The sequence below is a fragment of the Aedes albopictus genome, chromosome 2 (genome assembly GCF_035046485.1).
Source record: "Aedes albopictus strain Foshan chromosome 2, AalbF5, whole genome shotgun sequence".
Classification (NCBI taxonomy): Eukaryota; Metazoa; Arthropoda; class Insecta; order Diptera; family Culicidae; genus Aedes; species Aedes albopictus.
The window spans coordinates 75,575,815-75,589,134 of NC_085137.1; the positions used below are offsets into that span (position 1 = coordinate 75,575,815).

At 41.3% G+C, this 13,320-nt stretch overlaps 1 protein-coding gene across 1 annotated transcript in view; it reads right to left on the reverse strand.

Annotated features, from left to right (window-relative positions):
• The window catches only part of LOC109430169 (repressor of RNA polymerase III transcription MAF1 homolog), a 52,980-nt gene that overhangs the window by 26,926 nt on the left and 12,734 nt on the right, over positions 1 to 13,320 (reverse strand). Inside the window, exon 2 of the mRNA XM_019706214.3 lies at positions 8,255 to 9,279. Coding sequence (XP_019561759.1) covers positions 8,255 to 8,599 — 345 coding nt within the window. The 5' untranslated portion in view covers positions 8,600 to 9,279. The remainder of the gene's footprint in view (positions 1 to 8,254; positions 9,280 to 13,320) is intronic.

Consider the following 13,320-nt stretch of genomic DNA (forward strand, 5'->3'; position numbering starts at 1 on the left):
AAAACTAAAATAAATAATGGTTTTTACATTTTTCCTTGCAAATTTAAGTGAAATACTACCGATTAACGTTTCCAGACTTTTTATTTTGTGGCACTATCAATTTTATTCATGTATTTTACTTTAAGGAGCTACTTATAGCACCACTATTGGTACATTTACCCTACTGGATTCGTACACTGATTTTTTTAAGGAAACTGAAAAAACGTAGAAGTATCTCTGAGAATAACCGTTTAAAAGCCTGAATGGAAAGGGGACGAGTGTTTTGAAGATTTGCAAGTAAGTGTTCCCATCCTTGCACCAGAAGGGGAGCCAGTAAAACTTGGTCATTTCTAACTATAGGAAACTACTTGTACTATCATAATATGTATTTTGCTAAATAAATCATTGAAAAATAGCTTCCGATTTTAACCGCTACTTGGCGCTCTAAGTAATCAATCAACGCAAAGTCCTGTGGAACTCAAAGGAGATGTCATGGCGAAACCCCATTGAGGATTAGGAGAAATTTCACTGTACAGTATGACCCATAAAAAAATGCGACAATGTCAAAGTCATCGTTCCCCTACTTCGAACTGATTAACCTTGCATGTATCTATTGGATAGTATAGTAGAGCCACTAATCTGATAATGGCAAACGAACATAGACTGATTTCATGCACATACCTTTTGAAATATAACGTTGAACATATGGATGTCGAAATAGTCAACGCGCCAGAGGCCGTTTTTAAGGATATAATTTTCTTGCAATTGCTTTCAATCACATTCAATCAAATTTTATTTTCAAAATAGTACTTTTATGGCTGGATAAGGTCTTCAGGAGTTCGTGGATTCGTCGGACAAGACCGAAAATAATATTAACTTATAAATTAAGAGACATTTTCTGAAAATTGAGTTATTTGACAAATGATAATTTTTAGAAAATATTATGTTTTAAGCATGAAATTGTTTTTAAGTACTTAGTATTTGTACCTATCATAAAGGTAGGTTTATATGCCTTCATCGACAAAAAATTGGTTTGAAAAATGTTCAAACAGTGTTAAGTTTTTTATTAATTTGTCTTATATACGGTTTTTAATAAGTAGCACCTTTTTTAGTTTTTGTTTCCTAAACATTTGAAATTATTTTTAAAATATTTTTCAAACATGGGCGTATTGAAGAGTACACATTTCTTCATGGTTTCCATGTGTTTAAAAGTTTTTATCTTAGTCCACTTTGCTCTGAAAATATGAGGAAAACTTGATTTTATTTAGAAATTGTTAACAATTATAAGGTATCCCATATACGTAACCAATGAATATTTTGACAAAAATTTTAGAGATCCTGTATGACAATGACCTCCTTATTGTATCCTAATCCAAAAAAGTTTAATTCATTAGGATTATTTCATTGAAAATCATCAAATACCGCAAAAAAATGGAATGTCGCATTTTTTTATGGGTCATACTGTAGATATAGTTTACAGCCAAAACCTCACTTTACATGTAATCGATTCCCGGTGACCACTCTGGTTGAATAAAAATCAAATTGTGGCAAATTGAAAAGAGAACAGGTATACCCTATATTTGCGACTGTGTGACACTGAGAGCTGATGATTTCTCTTAACCTCTTCTGAAACCTCTTGTAATCCGCTGAAAATCCCTAAAATACACTAAAAAGCCATTAAATCGCCCATAAAACTACATGAGACCCCTGTAGACTCCCTTCAACTTCTACTGAAACCACCTGTAATCCGATAAAACGCTTTGAACCCCCTAAAAACCCTCTGAGACACCCGTAGACAACCCTTACCTCTTCTGATACCCCCTGAAATCTTCCGAAAGTCTCTGAAATACACTTATACGCCTTGAAACCCCACCTAAAACCTCCTGAAACCCTCTATACTTCTCTGAACTCTACTGAATCTCCTTGAAACCTTCTAACATCCCTTGAAATCCACTGAAACGATTTGAAACTGAGGCCCATCTGGGACTCCAGTAGGCTTCCCTTAAACTCTACTGAAGCCTTCTTTCTTGAAAACGCTCGGAAAACCCCTCGTGATATTTGCTTAAACTCTATTCTGTAATAACCTTAGGTCTTGACGCTTTAGTGTTCAAAGTTAGAAGGTCTCCAAACCCTTCATTACGAGTCGTTTGGAGATTGGAACCATTTTAGGTAAATCGACGCTCTGATTATGCTGTTTTCTAACAGAGTTCTCTCAAAAATCAATATCTGCTCCGACACCCGATGTTTGTTCTATTGGTATTAATTGAAAGGTATTTTTCTTTAAAAAATTGTCATCTAGGCCACTCTTTACGCCTAGTCAATACATGGACACATGACATGAACATCCGGGACGAACCGGAATAGACCGCAGCCAGAATTTTACTTCTAATTATGGTTCGATGGCTCAAATTTTGTAAATTTTGGTCTGGCTTCACAACCTAATCAGGCTATGGACCACAATAACCTGGATGTTCCAGAATTGATCGCAGTAGGGAGTGGAGGAGTCACTATTAGAACATTTGATAATTCTATCTATTGACAGCTCCTTCGACTTTTCAACAAAATTCGAATGTTGATTTTGATTTTAATTTTACTGAAAAAAATCATTAAGAAGCTACTGAAGGAATTCCTAGACATTTTTTGACGAAATTCTTGGAGAAATATTCAACGGAATCAACAGAGAAATTCCTGGAGGAATACGATTCTGGAAGGAACCCTTGAAGTAATAAGATAAGTGTCCCAGAGAGAGTTCTTGGAGGAAATCATCGGTTAAACCCTTGCGACATTGCAGAAGAAATTGCTGAAGAAATGCATACCCAAATTATGGGTGAAAACCCCGGAAGGAACAGTTAAAGGAAGTCCTGCAGAAATCCTTGGATAAGTATCTGGAATACTACATGAAGCAAAAAGAAAGAAGAAAGAATTCCTTAATGTAGTCCTACAAGATTGGAGCCCATATAGCCGATGCGGTAAGCACACTGGTGTTTGGTACGGCCATGCTGAAGGTGACGGGTTCGATTCCCGGTCGGTCCAGGAACTTAAGTATAGCGTTCCACATGAAATACTAATGCAAAATGGTCATTTGCAGAGGAAGCTCTCTGTTAATAACTGCGGAGAGTTAAGAAGCAGGTTTTGTTCCAGTTGGACGTTACGTGAAGGAAAAAAGGGCTGAGGGAATCGCAGAAGAAATTCTTGAAGGAATTCCCTGTATAAACTTCTAGAGCTATCCTTAAAGGAATTCCGAATGCACCCCTGACATATTTGTGCACGAATCCATACATAAAGTTCTTGGAGAAAAATTTAGGAAGAATCATCGTGATAAAATTCCTGGAGAAATACTTGGAGACATTCCGGGAAGAAACATTTAATAAGTATCTGGAGGAATATTTGAAGGTATCTAAGAAAAATTCCTGCGACAAATTTAGAAAAAAAAAAACGTATAAAACATTGAATGAATCTTTGGAGAATTTTCTAGACGCATACGAGGATGAATCCATCCATGGAGGAACTTTTGGGTCTACTCATAAGACAAAATAAAACTACCTTAGTTTTCCATGGGAAAATATCAAAAGTTTCTTCTTCTCCTTCTTCATTGTGTCTCGACGTTCACATTGGAACTTGGCCTGCCTCTCTTCAACTTAGTGTTCTTAGAGCACTTCCACAGTTATTATTTGAAGGGCTTTCTTTACCTGCCATTATTGCATGAATTCGTACATTGTGTAGCAAATACAACGATACACTATGCCCAGGGAATCGTCTTCGGATTGGCAATCCATAACCTTAACCACTGGAGACCATCAAAAGATTATAATTTAAAAATAAGCCCAATTCTTATTATTGATACAGAAATGTCGTTACAAATAAGGTAAAAAAAATAAGGAAAATGCTTAAAATTTACTTTTTAATAAATTCTACCAAGTACTTTTTTGCAAAACTCCTTCGAAAAAATAAAAATCGGGTCATGATTATATTTAGATTTTTTCACAGTTTTTTTGGGTCAATAAATTCAGGAGGAATTCCTGAAGGAATCCCTGGAGGAATTCCTGAAGGAATCCCTGGAGGAATTCCTGAAAGAATCCCTGGAGGAATTCCTGAAGGAATCCCTGGAAGAATTCCTGAAGGAATCCCTGGAGGAATTCCTGAAGGAATCCCTGGAGGAATTCCTGAAGGAATCCCTGGAGGAATTCCTGAAGGAATCCCTGGAGGAATTCCTGAAGGAATCCCTGGAGGAATTCCTGAAGAAATCCCTGGAGGAATTCCTGAAGGAATCGCTGGAGGAATTCCTGAAGGAATCCCTGGAGGAATTCCTGAAGGAATCCCTGGAGGAATTCCTGAAGGAATCCCTGGAGGAATTCCTGAAGGAATCCCTGGAGGAATTCCTGAAGGAATCCCTGGAGGAATTCCTGAAGGAATCCCTGGAGGAATTCCTGAAGGAATCCCTGGAGGAATTCCTGAAGGAATCCCTGGAGGAATTCCTGAAGGAATCCCTGGAGGAATTCCTGAAGGAATCCCTGGAGGAATTCCTGAAGGAATCCCTGGAGGAATTCCTGAAGGAATCCCTGGAGGAATTCCTGAAGGAATCCCTGGAGGAATTCCTGAAGGAATCCCTGGAGGAATTCCTGAAGGAATCCCTGGAGGAATTCCTGAAGGAGTCCCTGGAGGAATTCCTGAAGGAATCCCTGGAGGAATTCCTGAAGGAATCCCTGGAGGAATTCCTGAAGGAATCCCTGGAGGTATTCCTGAAGGATTCCCTGGAGGAATTCCTGAAGGAATCCCTGGAGCAGTGTACGCAGAATATGGCACCGTAAGCGAAAATTAGGCAACAAAGAAGGAACGGCAACAACGCTTTGTTTTTTCGTTAGCTGATAATGACAAAGATCGCTCCCGAGTTTGTTTGCAACAAAAACAGTAGGAATATTTGTCTCGTTCTGTTCACATCGTGATTTTTGCATTGCTTTACAACTGAAACTCGTCTTTATGGTTTGCAAGAGTCCTAATTCGTCCAAATGCTTTTTCCGCAGAAAAGCCGGAATATCGGCACAGGCATGGCAAGTGATTTTTGTTTTATTGCTCTCATCGCCTGACATGCGTTTGTTGCGGAGCGCCTTTGTTGCCAACATGCACCGCTTAGGACAAAGCGTTTGTTTTTAGGCGTGATCCGTTTTTCGTACCCTGCCCTGGAGGAATTCCTGAAGGAATCCCTGGAGGAATTCCTGAAGGAATCCCTGGAGGAATTCCTGAAGGAATCCCTGGAGGAATTCCTGAAAGAATCCCTGGAGGAATTCCTGGAGGAATTTCTGAAGGAATTCCTGGAAGAATTCCTGAAGGAATCCCTGGAGGAATCCCTGGAGGAATTCCTGAAGGAATTCCTGAAGGGATCCCTGGAGGAATCCCTGGAGGAACTCCTGAAGGAATCCCTGGAGGAATTCCTGAAGGAATCCCTGGAGGAATTCCTCTAGGGATTCCTGGAGGAATTCTTTAAGGAATCCCTGGAGGAATTACTGAAGGAATCCCTGGAGGAATTCCTGAAGGAATCCCTGGAGGAATTCCTGAAGGGATCCCTGGAGGAATTCCTGAAGGGATCCCTGGAGGAATTCCTGAAGGAATTCCTGAAGGAATCCCTGGAGGAATTCCTGAAGGAATTCCTGAAGGAATCCCTGGAGGAATTCCTGAAGGAATTCCTGAAGGAATCCCTGGAGGAATTCCTGAAGGAATCCCTGGAGGAATTCCTGAAGGAATCCCTGGAGGAATTCCTGAAGGAATCCCTGGAGGAATTCCTGAAGGAATCCCTGGAGGAATTCCTGAAGGAATCCCTGGAGGAATTCCTGAAGGAATCCCTGGAGGAATTCCTGAAGGAATCCCTGGAGGAATTCCTGAAGGAATCCCTGGAGGAATTCCTGAAGGAATCCCTGGAGGAATTCCTGCAGGAATCCCTGGAGGAATTCCTGAAGGAATCCCTGGAGGAATTCCTGAAGGAATCCCTGGAGGAATTCCTGAAGGAATCCCTGGAGGAATTCCTGGAGGAATTCCTGGAGAAATTCCTGGAGGAATTCCTGGAGAAATTCCTGGAGGAATTCTTGGAGAAATTCCTGGAGGAATTCCTGGAGAAATTCCTGGAGAAATTCCTGGAAAAATTCCTGGAGAAATTCCTGGAGAAATTCCTGGAGAAATTCCTGGAGGAATTCTTGAAGGAATCCCTGGAGGAATTCCTGAAGGAATCCCTGGAGAAATTCCTGAAGGAATTCCTGGAGGAATTCCTGAAAGAATCCCTGGAGGAATTCCTGAAGGAATCCCTGGAGGAATTCTTGAAGAAATCCCTGGACGAATTCCTGAAGGAATCCCTGGAGGAATTCCTGAAGGAATCCCTGGAGGAATTCCTGAAGGAATCCCTGGAGGAATTCCTGAAGGAATCCCTGGAGGAATTCCTGAAGGAATCCCTGGAGGAATTCCTGAAGGAATCCCTGGAGGAATTCCTGAAGGAATCCCTGGAGGAATTCCTGAAGGAATCCCTGGAGGAATTCCTGAAGGAATCCCTGGAGGAATTCCTGAAGGAATCCCTGGAGGAATTCCTGAAGGAATCCCTGGAGGAATTCCTGAAGGAATCCCTGGAGGAATTCCTGAAGGAATCCCTGGAGGAATTCCTGAAGGAATTCCTGGAGGAATTCCTGAAAGAATCCCTGGAGGAATTCCTGAAGGAATCCCTGGAGGAATTCTTGAAGAAATCCCTGGACGAATTCCTGAAGGAATCCCTGGAGGAATTCCTGAAGGAATCCCTGGAGGAATTCCTGAAGGAATCCCTGGAGGAATTCCTGAAGGAATCCCTGGAGGAATTCCTGAAGGAATCCCTGGAGGAATTCCTGAAGGAATCCCTGGAGGAATTCCTGAAGGAATCCCTGGAGGAATTCCTGAAGGAATCCCTGGAGGAATTCCTGAAGGAATCCCTGGAGGAATTCCTGAAGGAATCCCTGGAGGAATTCCTGAAGGAATCCCTGGAGGAATTCCTGAATGAATCCCTGGAGGAATTCCTGAAGGAATCCCTGCAGGAATTCCTGAAGGAATCCCTGGAGGAATTCCTGAAGGAATCCCTGGAGGAATTCCTGAAGGAATCCCTGGAGGAATTCCTGAAGGAATTCCTGGAGGAATTCCTGAAGGAATCCCTGGAGGAATTCCTGAAGGAATCCCTGGAGGAATTCCTGAAGGAATCCCTGGAGGAATTCCTGAAGGAATCCCTGGAGGAATTCCTGAAGGAATCCCTGGAGGAATTCCTGAAGGAATCCCTGGAGGAATTCCTGAAGGAATCCCTGGAGGAATTCCTGAAGGAATCCCTGGAGGAATTCCTGAAGGAATCCCTGGAGGAATTCCTGAAGGAATCCCTGGAGGAATTCCTGAAGGAATCCCTGGAGGAATTCCTGAAGGAATCCCTGGAGGAATTCCTGAAGGAATCCCTGGAGGAATTCCTGAAGGAATCCCTGGAGGAATTCCTGAAGGAATCCCTGGAGGAATTCCTGAAGGAATCCCTGGAGGAATTCCTGAAGGAATCCCTGGAGGAATTCCTGAAGGAATCCCTGGAGGAATTCCTGAAGGAATCCCTGGAGGAATTCCTGAAGGAATCCCTGGAGGAATACCTGAAGGAATCCATGGAGAATTACCTGAAGGAATCCATGGAGAATTACCTGAAGGAATCCCAGGAGGAATTTTGGAAAGAATCACAGGAAGAATACCTGAAGAATTCCTAGAAGAAGTGAAGGAATTGCAGCAGGAATCACTGGAAAAATTGTAATATGGAGTCCTAAAGAAATCTCAGGTGCACTTTCTGAAAGACGCCCAGCAGGAGCAATTCTCTTTAAAACAGTCAAACTGATTATAATGGAGTCCCTATATGGACTCCCAATAAACTTAAACTAGGGTGCGGGCACCGGTTTTGGCCAGTCTAAGAGAAATATGTTTTATAAAAATAACCAATAATCCAATGAAAACTATCAATGTGTTAAATGAAAGGTTTCGATGTATACTTTATTGGAAAAATGCAGAAATCAAGCTAATACTTGATTTTTGTATGAAAAGTGGCACTGGCCAAAATAGAAGCATTGCCGCAGTTTTGGCCATATTCTCAGCTTTGGTTTCTATTTTGGCCAATCACGTGTATTTCTTATGGGAGTGGCCAAATTAGAAGCACCCTGGCCAAAATAGATATATGGGAGCTGATTTTTTAAGGAAAATCATTTTTTTTCGAGTTTTTAATCAAAATGTAATATAATAAATACAGGTGACTTACCTTCGCATCGCTGAAGTCGTAGTCCGGCTCAAACGCCGAATTGAGCGTTGCGATCAGATAGAACAGCGTCTTGCGCGAGATGGTATCGCACAGGGTGGCCCCTTCGTCGCCGGATAGCGAGCTACGCAGCAGCTGCGGCGAAAAATCCTGCAGGGTTTGCGGTGGCGATAGGGCCTGCAAATCGGTCGGGGCTTGCTCCGAGGTGAACCGCTTGTACAGGGCCTTATCGTTACCGGCCATCTTGCACGAGTAGCTCTCGATGCGACCGTGAATGGTCGTGTCGCCGGTCATGATGTGAAGGGCGTTGTTGATCGCCTCAAAACTAGTGCTCTCCAGCAGCTTCATTTTGCTTCCGATCGGATGTGATACGCGATGAAGGGATGAGCGAAGAATGTGGGATGGTTTTTCCCTTTGAGAGGTTGTATCGATATTTTTAAGAGACTTTAAAGAGCTTATGTAGCGGTGTGTATTAAGGTATCGGATAAATTTACGCGGATTTAAAATTTATTTTGAACAATTTTCTACACCCTCGAACGATGCCTTTAAGCTTACAGAACTAAGCTAGTTTGCGCTGTTTACAGCAGCAAAATCCTCCACACAGCGGAGATAACACGTTTAACAACAGTGCGGATGCAGCACACTCGTGGCGGCCAACAACTGTGGAACTGAGTACTTGACCATCTTGGGCGATCGCTCTCTTATTAAGCTATTGTTGACCCTGGCGATTCTGAACATGGTCGTCGGGTGCACACAGAGTCTCTTCTTTAATATTTTGGTGCTGGCGATACGGCGACTTCTGAAGTTCTGCGTTCGCTGCGGGCACATTTAATACGGATCGATACTGGGCGGTAACTTTAGGAGTTTACCGCTGGGCAAGTTCTGACACTCTATTTGCCGAAAAATCTAAACCAAACCACTGACACGAAATGTTCTTGTAAGATTCTTTCTTGTTTTTGCTTCGCAACACCTATCAAGTTTGCTTCGTTTGTTCTTGAATGTTTTTCACTCGGTAAAGACGCCACTTCCTGGAAAAGAAAATGAAATAACAAAAAAATAGATTAGAAACAGTTCTTCCAGATTTTTAAAAATGTTATTAGCTGGGCCGGTGAATAACATTAAAACCTCTGAACTAGACCTTGGATAGGACAGAACATAATCCTTTTGAAGCAGTTAACTAGTTCAAAAATAGACCACAAGGTTGCGGTAGAAAAAAGATAAGCTATCGCAACCTTTCAATCTGATTTAAAATTGTTTTTTTTTTGTAGGAATGTCTATGTAGTTTTTTATGTTTAATGTATTTATGCAACATTCTTATTGCACTGGTCTTTATGAAATGTAGTCATTAGCGTCCAAAATGTCAAGACTCATTGACATCTACAATGGGTCTTTTAATTGACTATGTCTTAGTTTCGAATCTCAACTATAAAACTGTGTATCCCACAAAGAATGTTTTTTTTATCACCCTGCAAGAGTTTGACTCTTTCGCATATAACTCACTAGAGAATTTGGCACCCTTTAGATGTGGCATACCGTAAAACCTGCAGAGCTTAGTCTACCACACATCTTCTTCAAACTGTGCAATATCTATCACGTAGGCTATATAATACTCCTCAAGGGAATTTAATATTCTTTGACATAATTGAACGTCAAAATAAACGTTACAAGCCACTATATGCCATATCCTAAAACACATGCCTCACAAAAAAGTTCATAGTTAATTAAGTCAAACACCTTTCTGCAATTCAAATTACATAAGTGAGCCGATTTTGTCAGCCCCTTTCCGGAACACATATTTTGCTCTCCTCAAAAATTTAAACAGTTATTCATACTTTTTATCCCTCTATGTTCTGCCTTTCAGCAGTAATGTGATGATGATCTTGAATGAATTGGTAAATATTTGACCGTTATATATTGTCCTACTATTTATGTATCAGTTATATGATTTAGATAAACAGAACGTTTTCTAAATATTATAGTGAACATTTGAAAATTTAACATGATTACCTCAATTGTTTTATAATTGAAATTAAATAAGTAAATGTTTTACAATTGGCCTTCAAAAGAAAAGTTATGTTTTGCAAAACTCCATTTCGTCCATTGAGTCTTTTAAGACAATCTTATTTTTATGAAAATTTTGTGACTCCGTAAATTAACAGGAAAATTTGCACACAGAGAGACACTTTCAGTACTATCCGTGTACGAAGAATGACGTCAATAGGTTAAAAAAGACTGAGTTATGGCAAAAAACCCACACGTGCAAAAAATAAACCCTGATTAATCCACCTAGTGGTGATAGCGCCTTTCTCGTCGAATATGTACTCATGATGTCGACGTAAGCCGAAGTGTTCCTGAATCCTGAGAATATTGAGAAAAGCAAGAATTTTACCAAAGCCATTATCGAATAGAAAAACTTATTGATGACGCATATTCCGACGTTATGTTCAACGTATAGGCAGAGCTTAAAAATATCAGAGCTCTCAGTTGACTGCTTGACCACCTTCACCTTGGAGGCCAATCAATATGAAGACGATGATTACAAGCTAAGATATAACCTTTTTCACAACCACAGATCACTTTGGGGTCGTCGACAAAGTTTTTTCTGTACACTTCAGGCTATATTTTATTATCGCTGATTACAAGATCCATGTAAAATTGAACAAAAAAAAATGCAAGCAAGTGAAATTTCCCAAACTAAATCCCAATAAAATTTTAACCACATTACAGAGCGCGAGGGCGCAACCAGTCACATCAGATTTTTGTGTAGTAACTTAAGACGCAAAAAGGGATTGAAAAAAAATGTTCAGGGTTGTTGCGATTAAATTTTAATTTTCCCATACAACGTTGACTGTAAGGATGAGTAGGAATCTGAAATGGTGTGATCTGATGAGTTCTGAGATCACTTTAGTTTTGTCATGATGAAGAGAACAATTACACATATCTATCACTTGCTATGATTTTGCTCACTTTCGTAGTTCCGGCAAAGCACCCAAAGTTGGTTCTGTAATACTGCTGGTAGTCTCTAATGTGGTTTGAGCCTATTTTCTTGCTAACCGGTAATCAGGTTATCAAAAAAGCCGCGATTTGACGTGTGGCATGCATTAGTTTGGTTAGCTTTTGTATATGGTCACTTCCGGCGGGACACCCGGAACCACAAACACTACCGGTAGTAACTTATGTAGTCTGTGTCTATTTTCTTACTATCCGTTCATCAGGTAATCGAAAAGGCCGTGATTTGATGCACCGAATGCATGAGTTTGGTTCAATTTTACATTTTACCACTTACGGCGGGACAGGACAGTACCAATTGTCCCAAATATGGCATGAAACTAGTTTCCTCTAACTGTTCACCCGATTTCCTAGAAAGCCACGAATTGATGTGTCACATGCATGGGTTTGGATCATTTTTACATTTTACTAATTCCAGCAGGACACCCGGAACCGGTTCTGGAACACTACCGGTAGTCACTAATGTGATCTATTTTCTTGCTGATCGTTCTTCAGGTTATCGAAAAAGGCGGAATTTAATGAGCCGCACGCATGTGTTTGGTTTCCTTCCACATTCGTCCACTTCCGGCGGGACACCCGGAATCGGTTCTGGAACACTACTGGTTTTCCCTAATGTGATCTGAGATTTTTTTTTTTTGTTAACCGTTCATCAGATTACCTAAAAAGCTGCGATTTGATGTGCCACATGCATGGGTTTGGTTCTCTTTTACATTTGACCACTTCCGACGGGACAACTGGAACCGATTCCGGAACACTACCGGTAGTTTCTAATGTAGTCTGGTTCTATTTTCTTGCTAATCGTTCATCGTGTTTTCGAAAAAGCCGCAATTTGATGTGTTGCATGCATTACTTTGGTTCACTTATGTATTTGGCCACTTCCGGCGAGAGACTCGGAATCGGTTCCGGAACACCACCGGTTCAGATATGGTCTAAGACTCTTTTCCTGCTTACCGTTCATCAGGTTATCAGAAAAGCCGCAATTTAGTGTGTCGCATGCATGGGTTTGGTTCACTTTTGTATTTGGACAATTCCGGCGCGACACTCGGAAACGGTTCCGGAACACTACCTGTAGTTTCTAATGTGGTGTGAGCCTATTTTCTTGCTAACCGTTTATCAGGTTATCGAGAAAGCCACGATTTGATGTGTTGCGTGCATAGGTTTGCTCCACTTTAATATTTGGCCACTTCCGGCGGGACACCCGGAACCGGTTCTGGAATACTACCGGTTCAGATATGGTCTAAGACTATTTTCCTGCATACCGTTAATCAGGTTATCGAAAAAGCCGCTATTTGATGTGTCGCATGCATGGATTTGGTTCACTTTTTTATTTGGCCACTTCCGGCGGGACACCCGGAACCGGTTCTGGAACACTACCGTGGTCTGAGAATATTTTCCTGCATACCGTTCATCAGGTTATAGAAAATACCGCGGTTTTATGTGTCGCATGCATAGGGTTGTAGCATTTTCATATTTGGCCCCTTCCTGGGGTACCGGTCCGGAACACCTAAATGGCCATAACTCCGGAACGACTGGACCGATCCGAACCATTTTCAATAGGAAACAATTCGACCAGATTCCGCGTCGAATGAACCGTCGGTCATTAAAATCGGTTGAGGTTTACTGCCAAAAAGTGATGAGTTTTTTGTACACACACATACACGCATACACACATACATACACACAGCCATCACCTCAATTGGTCGAGCTGAGTTGATTGGTATATGTGACTAGACCCTTCGGGCCTTCTATCAAAAAGTCATTTTTGGAGTGAACATATAGCCTTTCCAGTACACTTAGTGTACGAGAAAGGCAAAAAGAATCGGGTTTAATACACTTTTTTTAGAGTTAGAAGTCAATTGCACCCTCAGTGTGCGCCAGTAGCCGCTGGTGTTCCAATAGCTGCTCAAGAGCGTAGAAAAGGGGCTGTCCATAACCACGTGGTCATTTTTTTGGGACTTCTCAACCACCACCCCACCACACCCCTCCCCCCCCCCCCCGTGGTCATTAGTCCATACAAAAAATTTTATTCGTCCATACAAAATGATCATTGGCTGAACCCC